The 18,542-nt window shown below is 34.1% G+C and overlaps 1 protein-coding gene and 1 pseudogene across 4 annotated transcripts; both read left to right on the forward strand.

Moving 5' to 3' along the window:
* Nucleotides 1-11,671: 11,671 nt before the first annotated feature.
* Nucleotides 11,672-13,747, forward strand: LOC146923146 (putative NAD(P)H dehydrogenase (quinone) FQR1-like 3). 3 transcript variants are annotated; one of them, XM_085715861.1, is made up of 5 exons: nt 11,672-11,895; nt 12,320-12,380; nt 12,518-12,611; nt 12,738-13,003; nt 13,355-13,747. In XM_085715861.1, the coding sequence occupies exons 2-5, from the start codon at nt 12,355-12,357 to the stop codon at nt 13,578-13,580; spliced, it is 612 nt and encodes a 203-aa protein (XP_085571987.1). In that variant the 5' UTR covers nt 11,672-11,895; nt 12,320-12,354; the 3' UTR covers nt 13,581-13,747. The 3 variants fall into 3 exon arrangements, with proteins under 3 accessions (XP_085571987.1, XP_085571988.1, XP_085571986.1); XM_085715862.1 differs by having other exon boundaries at nt 11,672-11,730; nt 13,215-13,747; XM_085715860.1 differs by having other exon boundaries at nt 11,672-11,730.
* Nucleotides 13,748-15,710: 1,963 nt separating this feature from the next.
* On the forward strand, nt 15,711-17,334 carry LOC146923147 (UDP-glycosyltransferase 71K2 pseudogene; annotated as a pseudogene). The gene has a single exon (XR_015012732.1). The product of XR_015012732.1 is annotated as a UDP-glycosyltransferase 71K2 pseudogene (transcript).
* Nucleotides 17,335-18,542: the final 1,208 nt, after the last annotated feature.

An 18,542-nucleotide genomic window follows, 5' to 3' on the forward strand; every position in this document is an offset into this window, starting at 1 on the left:
CCTCAAAAGGTTCATCAGGTTTTGGCAAAATCAAAACTGGCGCCGTCGTCAAACGCTTCTTCAATTCATTAAAACTGTTCTCACAATGAACATCCCACACAAAGGTTTTACCTTTACACGTCAACTGTGTTAACGGAAGTGCCAACTTAGAAAATCCTTCTATAAATCTTCGATAGTATCCTGCCAAACCCAAAAAGCTTCTAATCTCTGTAACTGACTTAGGAGTCTCCCATTGTGATACTGCTTCAACTTTAGATGGATCGACTGCAATACCACTACCAGAAATAACATGGCCCAGAAAACTTACCTCGTTCAACCAGAATTCACACTTAGACAATTTAGCATACAACTTCTTCTCTTTCAGCACTTGCAAAACGATTTTCAAATGTTCTGCATGTTCTTCTTCTGTCTTAGAGTAAATCAAAATATCATCGATGAACACAACCACAAAGCGATCCAAAAATGCATGGAAAATGCGATTCATATACTCCATAAACACGCCAGGCGCATTACTCACACCAAAAGGCATCACCTTATATTCATAATGACCATATCGCGTCCTAAAGGCCGTCTTCTGCATGTCTTCATCTTTTACTTTAATCTGATGATAACCCGACCTTAAATCAATCTTGCTGAACACACGTGCACCCACCAGCTGGTCCATCAAATCATCAATTCTAGGAAGTGGATATCTATTCTTTATAGTTACTTTATTCAGTTGTCGATAATCAATGCACAACCTCATACTTCCATCTTTCTTCTTAACCAACAATACCGGCGCTCCCCAAGGTGAAACACTCGGTCTAATGAACTTCTTATCTAGCAATTCCTCCAACTGTTTCTTCAACTCAGCCAACTCAGAAGCTGACATACGATAAGGTGTCATAGACACAGGCTTTGTTCCCGGAACAAGGTCAATAGAAAATTCAACTTCTCTCTCTGGTGGTACATCAGGGATTTCATCAGGGAAAACTTCAGGAAAATCACACACCACTTGCAACTTATCAATCACTGCTTGATTCTCCAAAGATAAGGATGCCATCAAGGAAAACATCAAGATTCCATCACGTTCTAATTGCTTCAGCTGCTTAGTAGACAAAAATTATGCTCCACTTTCCTCTTCAGCAGAAGAGAAACGCACCGACTTACTAAAACAATTAATGAGAACATGGTTGTACTCTAACCAGTTCATACCAAGAATTACATCCATTCCACTCAGAGGCAGACAAACTAAATCAATCTCAAAGTCACGATCAAACATAGACAAAGGACATCATAAACAAACAAGAGAAGTAGTCACCGAACCCTTAGCTGGAGTTTCGACGACCATTTCTCCACTCATATCAGACACAGCAAGACCCAACTTAGAAGCACAATCAAAAGCAACAAAACAATGTGTAGCACCAGTATCAATAATAGCAACTAAAGGAGTATTGTTAATATAACAAGTACCTCTGATCAAGCGGTCCTCATTTTCAGTCTGAGTACCAGTCAACGCAAACACTTTCCCTCTAGTCTGAGTCTTCTTCGGATTCGTACACTGAGACCCAATATGACCCTCTTCTTTGCAGTTAAAACACACAATGTCCGTATGCTTACACTCTGCAAGTGTATGTCCTTTACTGCCACAACGAAAGCACCGTTTAATATCCTTAGTACAAGCATTACTCTTATGGCCTTTCTCGCCACAAGTGTAACAAACAACCTCAGCACCAGCATCCTTCTTATTAGACCTCCTCTCATCATTAGCTCTTCCTTTTCCTTTGTCAGCAGGAGCACTGTAAGGCTTTGGGCGACTTTGTTGGCCCTTACCCCTCTTCTCACTCATAATCTTATAATGAGCTTTGCTGTCATCTTCATAGATTCTGCATCTGCTCACCAAAGCAGAAAAGTCACGGATCTGTTGGTAACCAATGGCTCGCTTAATATCAGCACGCAAACCATTCTCAAACTTGATACACTTAGAGAACTCAGCATTGTCCCCCGTGTAGTGTGGATAGAACTGAGCCAGCTCCACAAACTTTGCTGCATACTCTGTCACCGACATGTTTCATTGCTTTAGCTCAAGGAACTCGATCTCTTTTCTCCCGCGAACATCCTCAGGAAAATATCTGTTTAGGAATTCTCTCTTAAACACAGCCCAAGTAATAACTGCATCATCCTGCTCTAGGGTAGGTTGGAGGCTCACCCACCAGTCATCAGCTTCCTCAGCCAGCATATGCGTTCCAAAACGCACCTTCTGATCATCAGTACATTGCATAACTCTGAAAATTCTCTCAACCTCCTTGAGCCACGTCTGTGCTCCATCAGGGTCGTACCTTCCTTTGAAGGTAGGAGGATGATTTCTCAGAAAGGTCTCCAACATTCTCACATCAGCATTCGCACCAGCACCAGCATTTGGATGTTGTCCCACAGCTTGGGCTACAGCTTCCAAAGCAGCAGCAATCGCAGCATCATTTCTTCCGGCCATTCTAGTCCTCTTATAGCAAATAAGATTCGCAGCCTCCAGGTCTCTTCTCTGCACAACACACAACATTTAGAATATCATAATAGTGGTATTCCAACTCCTAATAGACACAACTCGACTCACTACTTGGCCGGACGGACCGACCTGCTCTGATACCAATTGTAACACCCCGTTTTCCCAACATAAAAATTTCATTTAAAATCAGAGTATTTTGATCACAACGGAATGTCACATACTTCATTTAAATCATAAAATGGATAATAATAATAATCCTTCAAATTCAACATCATGAAAAATCTTAAACTATTGCAGCGGAAAATAGTTCAACATTTAAAAGTCTTGGCACGCAGGCCTTATTGAAAAATCTCATAAATTAGTTCATAAAATAGACACGTAAGGAATAGAAGTAAATGCAAGCCCCCATCCCGTTACGTATCAGAGCACCTAGACACCAACTGAGAGTCCACTCATGAACGCCTCTAATCTTTATTACCTGCACATTACCCACGGTCGAGGCAACATATACGCAGAAGGGGTGAGATTTCATAATCAATACATTAAGCATATAATCCAATAAAATGCATTTAACAACTTAAACATTAATAACATGTCAACAATTAACAATCAGTATATTTTTCATGTCATAACAAATACAATCATCAAATATCATTACTAATTTTCATCACAAATCATAATCAACTTAACACTCAACTTGACGACACAACTCATCTTTGACCATGCAACTCTATCAACTCAACAACAACTTGACAACTTAAACATCATGAAACTTCTTGATATGCAAATGCATGTGGTACCAATCAACAACAAATGAGCATAATAGGCTCTTCAACGTGTGAGCACAAAGGCTGCCGGGCCTAAAGCCCCCAACTTTAATGAGTATGCAATGAACTCAACTTCCAACAACTTAGACAACGACGTGTACAACTCATACGACTCATAATCATGGACAACTTCTTAAATTCCAACAACATAGACCGACTCATGCAACCTCAAGACACTAACAGTCGACAACAGAAAACAGCAGCAACATACAACAATTAACAACGCTTGAATGTGTTAACATTCACATAAAGGATTAATTACATCAATATAAATATCATAAAACATCATTATAGCATTCATGCAGCAACACTTCTAATTTCAGTCACCATAACGGACTTCTGGAGCTTATGAAAGCATCATAAACAGCTCTCTAACTTACTTCTAAGGTCATCCCAAGACTACACGTGCGAAAGGATCGCATCGGGACAATTTTGGGCAACTAACAGCCTAACTCGCAGTGGCGAGTAACTTCACTCGCAATGGCGAGCAAGGTGTGCATTCTGGGTTCCTACGTATTTACTCGCAGTGGCGAGTTATTCTGCTCGCAGTTGCGAGCTCACAGGTCACTCGCAGTTGCGAGTTGTGTTGCTCGCAGTTGCGAGTTCTGGGTTCTAGCTCGCAGTTGCGAGTGTTCTTGCTCGCAGGTGCGAGCGATGAATGTCAGTACGGCCAGAAACCTAAAAATCACAACTTTTCACCTATATTCATGATTCCTTCATCCAAATAGCATCTAATTATCATCTTAAGTCATATCTAAGGTCTGTACACTAATTTTGCATCAATCTAACATCTGTTCTTGATTCATTCATCAAAATTGATCCTAAACCTAATTCTCAATTCTCACCGAAACTTAACCTAATCATGCTAAATTCATCCTATAGAATTATACCCTTAATAATATTGAAAATTAGTCTCACCCTTACCTGGTTATGATGAAATCGCAGCTCTCCCTCTGGTTCTCCTCTTTTCTGACTTTTCTCCCTTTTTCTCCAAAAACGTACGTATTATGTTTTCTAACTTTTGTTGTCTATTTATCTCTCCTAATTACTCTTATCACTACTAATTGCTCATCTCACAACACAGCCCAATTTTTAATATTTTTATTTTATTTATCAAATCTTATTTTATTTAATAATAAAATAAGTCATAACAACATAGCAACTTCACCACAACAAAATATCCCTCATAATTCAGTTATAAATCATATAACCCACTCAACTTCATGAATCATAAAATTCACACATGTCAATCATGAAAATCACGTAAATCATATATAAAAAATATATTTTTAAATAATCGAATAATTAAGACGGGCGTTACAAGTTCTATACTCATTTTCACTTCACCATAGTTTTATCTAATTGAGTTTTACTCGTAAGATTTTTAATGAGGTAAATGCAATTTTTCACTTAAATGTTATATTAGGTTTTGTTCGAGTCTCCTCAAACTCCTTTCTTCCTTTCTATTTTGTAATAAATTTATTGGGGTATGCAAATAATAGGTGGTAGTTTTGGTATCCAACATCGTTGAGATGTCATCTTTACAATGTGATAATTTTTCACTCTATTTTTTGCGTAAAAAATATTTCGTTCAATAATTTAAAATAAAATTAACTAAAAGTATCCAAAAATTGTTTCATTCATGGTTCTTATCCCTGCATTTCCTCTTACCTCTTTAGGCATTAGCGAGAATATGGATCAACTAACACTTGAAATGATGTGGCTTGTCTATCTTTCCCGTTGAAATGATGTCGCATCATGTTTTATGTGCCTCGTAATTGCTACATCATTAGTGAGGATGTCACATTAACAAACAAAATATACTCAATTTGGTGGGGTGGAAAATGTTGAAAGTTGTAAAAGATAAGGTACAAAAATGTGTAGTCTAATTTTTTTTTTACACATTTATGTCTAATATTTAACTGTTCTATAAATGACTCGGGATTATCTCTAAAAAGTAAACTAAATAGAGGTTTATAAAGAGATAATAGTATTTGGATTCGATATAAGTCTTTGTCCTTGCTTCCTTAGAATGACTATATTACATTTATAGAAGTGTTAAGTCATTTCTATAGTTTTCTTTTCTCATAGTAAGTTTTTCCCAATTTAGAGAATCAATTCCTTTACCCCGACCAATATTCCTACCCCACAAAAATAAGTTGGCAGCACACACTATTTCTTCCCCTAACAAGAGTGGGGTAAGGATTATGATCATACAATACATAGAAATGTCCCGAGTCACCACTTAACCAGCGTTTCTCTCTCAGCTTTGAAAGAAGCTTACCATACCAACTTTAAATTTTCTTCCACACCCGGTTTTTTAGGTAACCAAAAATCTCAATTTTTTCCTACCAATCATCGAAAGCATTCTTGAATATCGACAACTACCTAGACATTTAACCAAACCTAGTATGTTGTTCATGTTTGTTCTTGCCTATCCTGATTCTGGTCGACATTGTTTTGTGTCATGAGTTGTTGGTTAGTGAAGGTGATGATGTTGTGTTCCTAATTGGGTGTAGTTGAGATATCTTGATTTGAAGGGCTTATTCCAGATTTTGGAGACAAGTTTGCCGTTACTTCCAACATAGCCTTTGGGATGGGGGTGAACTTCTCTCCATTCATAGATTTCATAGGGTTACTAGCAAAATTTCCCTCCTTCTTATCAATAACTCTCCTCTCTTATATGTTGATCTCATCCAAGGCCCCATAAGGTTGATCTCTCCCAGGTTCAAGTTGTTCTTTCCTCTTATAACACTCTTCCTCAGTGTTCCCAATCAAACCACACTCAAAACAAAACATGGGTAAGTTTTCACATCGAAAATCTACCCAATTGTTTGCATCATTCTCATTTTCAATGTATAGCCCTGCAAGAATGAGTTTGTATATGGTGAAGAATTTTAACCTTGAAATTCTTTGCTCTGTTAGGATATATCATATATCATATAGAGCTGGGTCTTCAACCTTTTATTTTGGGAACTTTTCAGGGACGTTGAATTTTGTGTTTTAGCACAAACCATGTTGTTGTGATCGTTAAATAGGAAGGAATTATAAGTCTCGTTAGAATTGATAACATTTTTTCGTTTGGATGATTCCATTAAAGAAATCTGAGCAGTTGAATTAGGCAAGAGCAAATGAGTTTAAGAAAAGGCATGATTGCAGAGTAAAGAACACATGTTGAAACTAAACAAACAAAGAAAGTAGCCACAAAAGAGAAGAAGCATCAAAAGATGTAGAAACAACGAGCTACTATCCACATAAAGAATCCATGGAAGGATAACAAAGAAAGTGGAGCATGAAAAGAGAGGGGGAAAGGAATAAGAGAGAAACAATAAGGGGGCGTTTGTTTGATGGTTTAAAATTTCATTCCTGGGAATAACCTTTCCTGGGAAATAATAATGGACATCTTATTCCTGGGTATTTTTGAAAAATTGTGTTTGGTAAATAATTGTCAGATCCATGGGAATTGTTTGTGATAGTGGGTATATGGGTAGTTATTTCAATTTTATTACTATTTACATGGGTGGATTCTAGGGTAAGGGTTCAAACAAGTCCTTCACCGGTGTACCATTAAATTAAACCATTAGATTTAATACACAGTCTAGATGTGTCAAAAATAAAGAGCAGAGTATTTATAGATTTCCACACACAAATCTTCCCCTGAAGCTCCCATCTATGTAACTGTGTCCTCTTATACACTGCTTCAATGGTGAAATTTCACAAGATCTCTAATCTCACTCCCAACCAAGTGTCTTGTTTTTTTGTGATTAATCCAAATCCATTGTTACGAGCGTCACATTCGAATTGAAAGTATGTACACGTATAACTACAACATAGTGATAATCAAGGTGGCCATATAATATGTAACTTAGTGTTTCAAAGACAAATACAAGTGTGTCCGAGAGTTTCTCACCAAACAAACAATTTTTTTGAGATTGAAAGAGGAAAAGTGTTTAGATTTCATATTAGTATTTAATTTTAATCTTTTTCCCCTCCTGTATTACACCCTACTTGTAACACCCCGTTTTCCCAACGTAAAAAATTTCATAATTAAAAATCAGAGTATTTCAGTTTAAACGGAATGCTACACTTCTTAAAAATTCATAAACTGAATGAATAACAATTTATTCTTCAAAATCATTTAACATAAGTAATTCAAAACTTCGTAGCGGAAATTAGTTCAACAATAAAAATAATCTTTGGCACGCAGGCCTCAACATAAAAATCTTTTAAGTCTTGTTCAACATTTATTCATAAAAATCCATAAGTAATACGTAAGGAATAGAAATAGAAGACATAATCTCATCCCGTTACGTATCAGAGCACCTAAGACACACTTGTGAGGAGTCCACTCACGACCGCAACTAATCCTGGTTACATGCAAGTTACCCATACAAAGAGCAACATTTCCAAGCAGAGGGGTGAGATTTCTCAAACAATAATATTAAGCATATAAATCATATAAAGTACATTCAACAACTTAAACATCTTATAATTCATTAATCATATCTAACAACTTAAACTTCCTTAACTAGTGTCATTATCTTCTTATATTGGTCGTAAAACTATCTTAATACTAATCATAAACATCTTCATATATTATCAATTACTAATCCTAACATCATCATATAACATCAAATAATAGTCTCCAACAATCATCACATAGCATCAATATTAATCACAAACGTCACCACATTTCATCAAACATTATTTATAAGCATCAACACCTAATATCAAATATAATTATAAGCATCATCATGTAATTTCACATAAGTATTATTATCAAAACATAGCATTACCGAAAACAACTTCATAATCAAATTCGTAATCAACTTCATATATCAACATAATTATAACTCACGTAACATCTTATCATAAATCATTCGTCTTCATTCATCATAGCACTTCATTAATAACTTATCAACTTGACATCTTAACAACTTGACAATTGACATCTCAACATCTTAATAACTTCGACTCGACTATGCAACTTCTACTTCTCAAATCATCTTAAATCATCTTAGACATCTTCATTATGCATGTGGTACCACAAGGGCATTAAGCCCTCTTCTCTAAGGTCATAAAGGACCTGTCGGGCATTGAGCCCCCATCTCTAAGGTCATAAAGGACCTGTCGGGCATTGAGCCCCCATCTCTAAGGTCATAAAGGACATGTCGGGCATTAAGCCCCCATCTCTGACTATGCAACGACACAACTCTAATGCAACGACATAACTTTCGTACAACTTAGACAACTTCATGAACATCTATGACATCCTAACATCTTGACATCTTGACAACATAACATCTTAACAACTTGATGACTTCATAACGACTCGACGACTTAACAACTCTTATCATCTTAACGTCTTAACATCTTAACATCTTAGCATTTTGACAACATATGGATCACATAAATAATTCATGTCATGTCATATCATAATATAACAATATCAAATGATAATAAACAACATCTTAAAACATCATATTCATCAATCATAAACAACTTCATATAACATCGTATTTAAACATCAACAATAATTCACTATGTATCTTTGTAAAAACATAATAAATTATCCACAATATATTTTCATGTCAAACCAAAGCTACTGGAAAGATATCACAAATATCAACAACTTTCATGTTTACAACAAGGATCAATTCAAAACAGAAACATATGAACAAAACGCAAAAACATGAAACAGAGAATGTTGTCACCGTACAATTTCGCTAAGACCTCCTTGTAGTATTTTCATCATAACTCAAAGGCCAAACATCATTTTCACGTCAAACCAAAGCCACTAGAAAGCTAACAAAATTATCTAAAACTTTCATGTTTACTCCTAAGACCAATTTTGTACCGATCAATACCAGTTTTCATTTTAAATTCGGAAAAGTTGTGCTGAAAGTCCATAAAAATTCACTGTGACCTACGTGCAGTAATTTGACCATAACTCAAGTTCTATAAATCGTTTTGACGTGAGACTAACGACATTAGAAAACTAACATCCATACCTACAACTTTCGTGTTTATACCTAAGACCAATTCCGCACCGATCAATACCAGTTTTAATATCAAAATTCGGGCAGAATGCAGATTTTCTTCAAGTTTCACCTAATCTCATGGTGTTAACCTCAAAACTACTTCCAATAATCATCATATGGATTATCTAAGGTCTGTACACAATTTCTACATCAATTCAACAAGTTTTCATCATCTAATCATCAAATCTCTCTCAAAACCCTAATTCTCAAATTCTCACAAACTCTCCCCAACTTGTTAGATGTAATATAATGATTTAACAACTTAATATTAATGCAAGATAGTCTCACCATCACCTTAGATTAATTCCTGAATCAGCAGCAGCGTTCTTCTTTCCTAAGGTCTTCTCCTCTTCTCTTGACTTTTCTCTTCTCTTCTCTTCTCTCCTCTTCTTTCTTGTTCTCCTCTTTTCCAAAAAGCGGTTTTTGGTAAACTCTTTCTAACCTAAGCTTCTCTATTTATAATACTAAAATATTCTTTCCAAATCTATTTAGGCCCAACAACTTATTCTTCTTTCTATTCTAACCTCCAATTTTACTCACACTAATAATCCTCATATTCTAATAAATAATATTTCTCTACTAAATATATAATAATACACCAAATAACTAATATATATCTATAACAATTAACAAATATATTATGCTAGTAAATACCAACATATAACATAACAAAATATCGCTCAACAAAATATATTAACTAAATTATAAAAAGACATCTAATCTCAACAAATCATATATCCCTCATATACATCATATAAATATATAAATATATTCTAAAACTAATTAAAATAATTAAATAAAAAGGAGGACGTTACACCACTTCTCTCTAAAACGTACCCAGAGAAAGAAAAAATGTTTCTAGAATTGAGATCCAATTTTTTATTTTTGAAGAAAAAATTGTCCACACATAACCTAGATAAAAAATTGTATAGAATTTAGATGGAGACGGAGAGATTGTTTGCTGGAAGATGCCGGAAGTTGCGAGTAGAAAGAAAGTGTATCAAAGAGGAGTGGTTTGATCTAGTGCGGTAATGGCAACCAAAGGTTATTTATGGCAATTTAATCTGATGGTGAAATTTAATGGTACACCGGTTAGGGACTTAATGGAACCCTCACCCTAGAATCCACCATTTACATGAGAATCTTGTATTCCTAGCCACTTTATTTGGGAATAAAATCATGGGTAAGTGGAAGTTATTATTTTCCTAGGAATTCTTTATTTCCGGGAGTTATTTTTTTAACTTTGTAACAAACATAGGAATCTATAATTCCAACCTCCACGTTCCTGGGAATAATTTTTTAAGGGTAAACAATGCTTTTAGCCCCTGTAATATAGGGCACTTTTGGGTTTAGCCCCTGTAAATTTTTTTTTTTAGATTCCACCCTCATAAAATTTTTTTGTTTTGGTTTTGGCCCCTGACCCCCTTGAGTCAGCAGAATCTTTGACGTGGCATGCTGCGTCACCTTTTTTGATGACGTGTCACGCTGACTGTATAATTAAATTTATTTTCTATTTTTTTTTTGGGTACACGTGGCATTTTTTATTTTTAAAAAAAATTAAAAAATTCTGGAAAAATTTAAAATAATTAAAAAATTGAAAAAAAAATTTGAAATTTTTTTTTTTCAGAAAAATTTTATGAAGGTGGAATCTAAAAAAAAAAAAATTACAGGGGCTAAACCTAAAAGTGGCCTATATTACAGGGGCTAAAAGCACTGTTTACCCAATTATCTTTAAATTAAATTCAAATTTACACCATAATTATAAAGAATTTAAAAACTAACTACATATTTTAGTTGAACTCTTGTCAAAAAAAAAATATTTTAGTTGAACTTTTTTCTTTCGTTTTTTTTTAAAAATTTAGATAATATCTAAACAAACTAATTAAAACCGAAATACAATAGAATATGTGAATAAACAACATATAATGTCAAAAATTATATTGATTATCATCGATCTATCTCTAAACCAACTCCGATCAGACTTTTGAATCTATAAATCGATGTTTATACCGGTTCAATATTTGGTCCAGTATTAACTTAAAGAGGATTTTATCATAGGACATAGGACAAGGAGAGAAAAGATGTCACGAGTATCTTTCTACGTGGCAAGTAACAATCATATTTAATTAACAAGTTTCTACCATCCTCTCTTAAAAAAAAAAAAAAAAAAACAAGTTTATTTGATTGGCACGTAAGCTTTTAGCTTTCTTTATCCAATTCTAACACTTACCAAACTGGACGCATGTTTTGCTTCTTTATCCACACAACACAAAGCTCCATACAAATATATAAATATATATAAATATATCATCGTTTTTTGTGTGTTGTACTGTTTCCTGGTTATTTTCCAACATTAATCAATAATCCTCAGACATCAAAGGTTTGTTTCTATCATCTTTTTTACCTGTATGTATGATTGATTTTCCTAACATCTACATATGATCAATTCGGTTGCTTTTGTATGTGCTTTGTTTTCCAAAATTCATTACTTTGAACAAGTTTAATCTTTTGTGTCCTCTAGCCATACTTTAGCTGTTCATAAGAGGTAAGTTCTGTGGTATTTAAAGTACATAAATTAATTCTTTGGAGGTTGGTTTGATTCTGATTATACTTGCAATTTGTTACATGTTTTATTTTTTAATATTCATTTATTTATGATCAAATTCAACCAATTGAATCATGACTCACTTTGATCAATGATCCATGCATGGATCATGCTAACAAATGTTTAAGGGCGTTGTTTAGGAAACCCAAAAAAGAAAATTGTCTTAGAATTACAAGTCAAACACTTGTCAAAGTAATAAATACATTATTTTCTATACAAAATTTACCTATTGTTGACTTACATTACTTGATGCAGCCAACCATATGCTACTTCTGTTAACTGCTGATCATTTTTAGACATTGTAATCTCAAATTATTTCTGATCCTTTACCTACTGTTATTGTTTGATCTTGTTGTCCATCAAGGGATTGGTATTTCATCTTGAGTCAACACTTAGAAGATGACTGTCACCAAGGTCTACATTGTGTAAGCACATTTTCAATTTGCCCCTTTTCCCCTTTTTTTTACTTGCACAATGTTAGTATTGATCAAATTAAAATGGTGACATAAGTAATTTCAGTTTTATGTTGTCAGAATTTTATGTATCACATCAATTTTTGCAGGTATTACTCATTGTATGGACATGTGAACACTATGGCAAGAGAAGTACACAAGGGGGCAGCTTCAATTGAAGGTGTTGAAGCAACACTTTGGAGGGTAATTTTTCAACTATCAATAAGAATGTGTTATTATACTGCTATTGTAAAAGAAAATATTTGGATTCTTTTGTAGTTAGGATCATTTGTCTCGGTTAGTAGTTTGATTTCAGTTTGATGAAAACAGGTACCTGAAATTCTTTCGGATCGAATATTGGAAAAGATGAAGGCACCTCCTAAACCAGATGATGTAGCTGACATTAAGCCGGAACAACTTGTGGAGGCTGATGCTTTGATATTTGGTTTTCCTTCACGTTTTGGTATGATGCCAAGCCAGCTCAAGGCCTTCTTTGACGCTACTGGAGAGTTGTGGGCGTCTCAAGCACTCGCAGGCAAACCTGCTGGAATCTTCTGGAGTACTGGATTTAACGGGGGTGGCCAGGAACTCTCAGCGTGAGTATCCCCTTTGACCTCTATCTATCTTATAAATAGTATTTTTCCTAATTTCTACTGACATGTGGCCGAATTTCACAATCTGTTTTCCACTACATTTTTCTCGGGACTATGCAAGCGCATGAGCTCGTTAGTAGTTTAATCATAAAATGTTTGGTTTATTTTTTATGTATCGGTGTCCTTATGTGTCTTATGTTTTTGGCATTAGCAGTGTCAACGTGCCTGTGTCCATGTCGTGTCGGGTGTTCGTGTTGGAGTTCATGCTTCATAGGCTATTACCATCAATAACTCTCATAAGAGGCTATATCAACTTGATTTTAGTTCAGTTTCCTCTTTATGTCATGGTTGCAGATGGACAGCTATAACTCAGTTAGCTCATCATGGTATGCTTTATGTTCCCCTTGGATACACCTTTGGAAGTGGCATGTTTGAGATGGATGAGGTAAAAGGAGGCTCGGCTTATGGCGCTGGAACTTTCGCTGGAGATGGAACTCGTCAACCTACTGAGCTAGAGCTTCAGCAGGCCTTTTACCAGGGTAAATACATTGCTGAAATTGCAAAAAAGTTGAAAAGTTAACCTTCCTGCATGGTAAACACTTGTAAAGATACAGCAAACTTCTACATCAATAGAACTCTTGTTGTTAACTTACTATCCTTTTACTAGGATTGTACTGCAGAATCCCTCTTTTTTAGAAACTTTCAAATTACTCTAATGCAATGAATAAGAATTACAGCATTCTAGAATTTTTAAGTAAAATGCTCCAAAACAGAATTCTGTTAAAAAAATTATGATTGAATTTCATCATACATACAAAACATTACCCTATAAATATTTGAGATATAGGTAATTAATTAGTTATAAGATCACGTGTGTGTTTGGTTCTCCGGTGACAAAATTTGATTTTGAATAAATTAATTCTTAAGATTGATCCTGGCAAAAATGAGTTGAATGTAAAAGTGAGTTGTTCTAATAAAGTAGGTGTTTGAATTATTAAAATCACTTAGAAATCAATAGTTTAACTTTTACTTGTTTTTGTCTGAAATTAAGGACTTTGCCTCTGATGTAAACATTCTAATGCAATTTCTTGCAACCCTTCTGTTATAATCCTTAGGCCCAAGTCAAATTGTGAAAGTTTCATATTGGACAGTGATATGACCAGAACATAAATAATTGTGATGAGTTGGATAAAAAGGTAAATGCCAAATTCAGAAAGTTCTGAGCAGTGTTATTCTACCTGGTGTACTCTGAATGCAAACTTAATTTCTTTCTATGAAGCACGGACACTCCTCGGATTAGGCGTGTCCCAGTGTCGGACACGACACCGACACTTGTAATTACACTGATCTATGTGATTTTTCAAATTATTAGCTTGTCAGCATGTCAGTGTTCATGTCCGTACCCATGCTTCAAATTATTAGCTTGTAAACACTACTCTTTTAAGAATGAATTTATTCAAAATCAAATTTATATCAACTAAAAAGATATCATTCAGCTCATCCAATCTTTTCTTGGTTTTTTCAAAATACATGATGCTCGCAAATACATCATTTGCCAAAGTTGAATGCAAACATGAAATTGCTGTTTCCCTCATACTGGTTTCCTCCTCATGTTGCTTGATTTGCGATGGAATTAAATTAATGGTAGAACTTGTTTCTTGGTTTTAAGAGGTAAAACACTTTGTAGACTTGAATAATAAAATATTATTATCAACTAAAAAGATAAAATGATATACCCCGTAAGAAGAAAAAAAAAAAAAATCAATGTACTATTGACCGGCGTTTCTTAATTTATTCTGTTGACTATTGACTCATAATTCTTTTTTAACTTCATGTCTATTTTTTCTATTTGAAAAATAGTAAATGCAATTTCACGCTACATTTTTTTTCTTGAGTCCTCAGCCCTGCTTGTACTTTTGACTGTGCAGCCGTTGAATTAGAAATAATAATAATAATAATAATAATAATAATAATAATAATAATAATAATAATAATAATAATAATAATACTTTGTTACATTTTGATATAAATTAAGAAAAAAATAATCTGCTTTTAAAGAGGTTGATTTTTTGTAACATTAAAATTAAAATACAGATAAAACCATATATCTTGTCAAAAAAAGGAAAAACCATTTATGTTTAAATTTATCTTTCAATCAACAAAAATAAATAAATTATCTTTCAATTACTTTTTTTTTCCATAGATTATCTCCGATAAGTAATCCTAATTGAGGCATTGTTTGTCGTGTTGTAGACATTTAACCTCTTCCACTAAACACGATCTTCATTGTTATCTTTAACTTACTTTTATCTTTTATAATTTATACGCATTTAAAAAGTACACACAAAAACTAAACGACACCATACTTAACATCAAAATTTTAATTTTCATAATTTTTTTTTGAGAAGAATTTCCATAAATTATTTGTCGTTACAAAAATTTAACATGTTTAATAATTTTCTCATGCATTGTTTCTTACTCCAAAACATTAGACTAGTCCTGCTATTGTTTTTGTGCAAAGAAAGGTTATTTTGACTATTAATTAAGGAAAATGTTACATAGACACCATTTATTCCCATACACCCTTGTACACCCCATGCATTAGGAAGAGAGAAGAGGAGAGGAAAGAAAAAGTGTGTTTGTGCGGGATCCACATGGCCACGTGTCAGATTGTTGTGTGGGTGTCAAGAGGTGTATTGCCACCTAAGGATGTCTATGTATCATAACTCATTAATTAATTAAGTTTAATCAACCTCTATAAAACTGTTACACTTACACCTTAAAGAGGAGGCATCAAAAACTTCACTTACTCCAAAGTCTCCACTTAAAAGAAGGAAAGAAAATGGTTGTGAGTGAGATGAAGAAGAAAGCAGAACTAATCTTCATTCCTTCACCAGATATTGGTCACTTAGTTTCATCACTTGAATTTGCAAAACTCTTAATGAATACTCACAACAATATTTCCATCACAGTCCTTTGCATCAAATTTTCACATACAGCATTTTCTGATTCATACATCAAATCAGTTTTAAACTCACAACCACAAATCAAACTCATTGATCTTCCTCAAGTAGAATCACCACCAAAAGAACTATTGATATCACCACCTTGCTACATCAAAGCACTCATGCACACTCTCACACCTCATGTAAAATCCACCATTCAAACCATTTTATCATCTCATTCAAACCAAGTTGTTGGTTTAGTCCTTGATTTATTTTGTCTTTCAATGATTGATGTTGGAAATGAACTTGATATCCCTTCTTATTTGTTCCTAACATCAAATGTTGGATTTTTAGGATTCATGCTTTCCCTTCAAAACCGTCGAGTAGACGACGTGTTCAATGATTCTGATCCTGAGTTGTTGATTCCTGGTTTCACAAATTTAGTACCTTCTAGTGTTTTGCCTAATGCTGCTTATAGCAAAGATGGTGGTTATGAGGCCTATTACAACCTTGCTCAGCGAATCAACGACACCAAAGGAATTATTGTTAATACCTTTTCAGGTTTGGAACAATATTCTATTGATGCATTATATGATCATGATGAGAAAATTCCTCCTATCTATGCTGTTGGTCCTTTGTTAGATCTCAAAGTTCAACCTAACTCTAAGTTAGATCAATCTCAACATGATCTTATATTGAAGTGGCTAGATAAGCAGCCAAATAAATCAGTTGTTTTTCTATGTTTTGGAAGCATGGGAGTTAGCTTTGGTCCCTCTCAAACAAGAGAAATAGCATTAGGACTTAAGCATAGTGGAGTTAGGTTTTTGTGGGCTATGAAATCTCCACCAAGAACCAACAATTATGAAGAGAAAAGATTACCAGAAGGGTTTTTAGAATGGATGGAATTGGAAGGTAAGGGAATGATATGTGAATGGGCCCCACAAGTTGAGATTTTGGGGAATAAGGCTATTGGTGGATTTGTTTCACATTGTGGATGGAATTCTATTTTGGAAAGTATGTGGTTTGGTGTGCCAATATTGACATGGCCTATTTATGCAGAACAACAGCTTAATGCTTTTAGGTTGGTGAAGGAATTGGGATTGGCGGTGGAGTTGAGAGTGGATTATAGAATAGGTAGTAAAGAACTTGTTATGGCTGAGGAGATTGAGAAAGGGTTGAAGCATTTGATGGAGAAAGATAATATTTTGCTTAAGAAAATTCAAGAGATGGCTAGGAACGCTGTTCTTTGTGGTGGGTCTTCTTTCATTTCTGTTGGGAAACTTATTGATATTATGATAGAAAGTAACTAATAGTAAATTATTGTTTTACTTTAAAGATGTAGTTTCTCTTATAGAATCAATGAATAAAAAAGTTATATTATATGTGTGAGCTACTTGTATTATGTGGGCACATTTTCAGAAAGAGAAATGATATTTTGACAACCACTTTTTGACAACTTTTGGACAACTTTCTCTCTCATACTCACATGATGTTGTTATCCTATCTCTTCCTTTTTCTCTCTCCATTGTTTTTGACCAATAAGAAGTGAGAAAAACAAGGTTGTCAACAAAGTTGTCATCAAATGGATGTCAAAATATCATTACTCTTTCAGAAACAAGACTATTATACTACTATGAAAATGTTTACTTCGTGCATGATAAATTTACTTGAGCGATAGAAGAAAATCAAAGTGCATCTTCTAAAAGTATGTGAATAACTCAATTTGTTAAGATACCAAGGTTACAACTCAAATACTCTAAGCTCATATGGTGAAGATACACAGTAACCAAAAAAAATATGGTGAAGATACACAAACTCACGATACTAAGGTTTTTTGGTTTGGTTTCATGAGTTGCCTGATGTGCAGGGTTTTTCGAAGGTCATGAGTTGACTGATGTGCAGGGTTTTTCGAAGGAACAATTCCTAATCCTTTCAAATGTTTGACTTCTTAAAAAATAATATAATATTCATTTGTACAAAATATTGATTTCTTTTTTTATTATAATTTTCTTATCTATTTTTTTTGTTTGTATTTTGTTGTCTTCGACGAACTCATAATCATATACACATATTTTTTTTCAATTTACAACTGCATGTCTTCATCTGATTCTATTTGTTTTATATAATTAAACAAGTTTTTAATGTTTGTAATCCGGTTGGATTTAGGAAGAATGTTCGTTGAGTTGAGATCCTCTATGTAAGGGATTGAGCTTTCCATTGTCCACTATGGTATATGTGAGTCCTTCTTCGTCGAAGGGGATGGTGTATATGCACGTGCTCCAACGTCGAAGTCCGGTGACGGAGGGAGAGGAGGGCATTTGGAGGTCATGGTCCCTCTATATTTTTAATAATTTTTTTATATACTACAATTAAAATTAGAATGTTTCATAAAGTATATATTAGGTTATGGTCGTCTCAATTAATCTAATTAAAACCATGTTATTAGATTAATCGATAACTAATATCATTAGTCTTATATGTTATGTTATTTTAATTAGCTCATATGGTCCTTTCCGCAACATATTTTAGATGGAATGAAACACAATAATATAGCTTTACAAAATAAAAGACTATTTTAAAGCAAAAAATAGCTAATT

The sequence above is a fragment of the Medicago sativa genome, chromosome 5 (genome assembly GCF_051527215.1).
Source record: "Medicago sativa cultivar Bolivia chromosome 5, Bolivia_mono, whole genome shotgun sequence".
Lineage (NCBI taxonomy): Eukaryota > Viridiplantae > Streptophyta > Magnoliopsida > Fabales > Fabaceae > Medicago > Medicago sativa.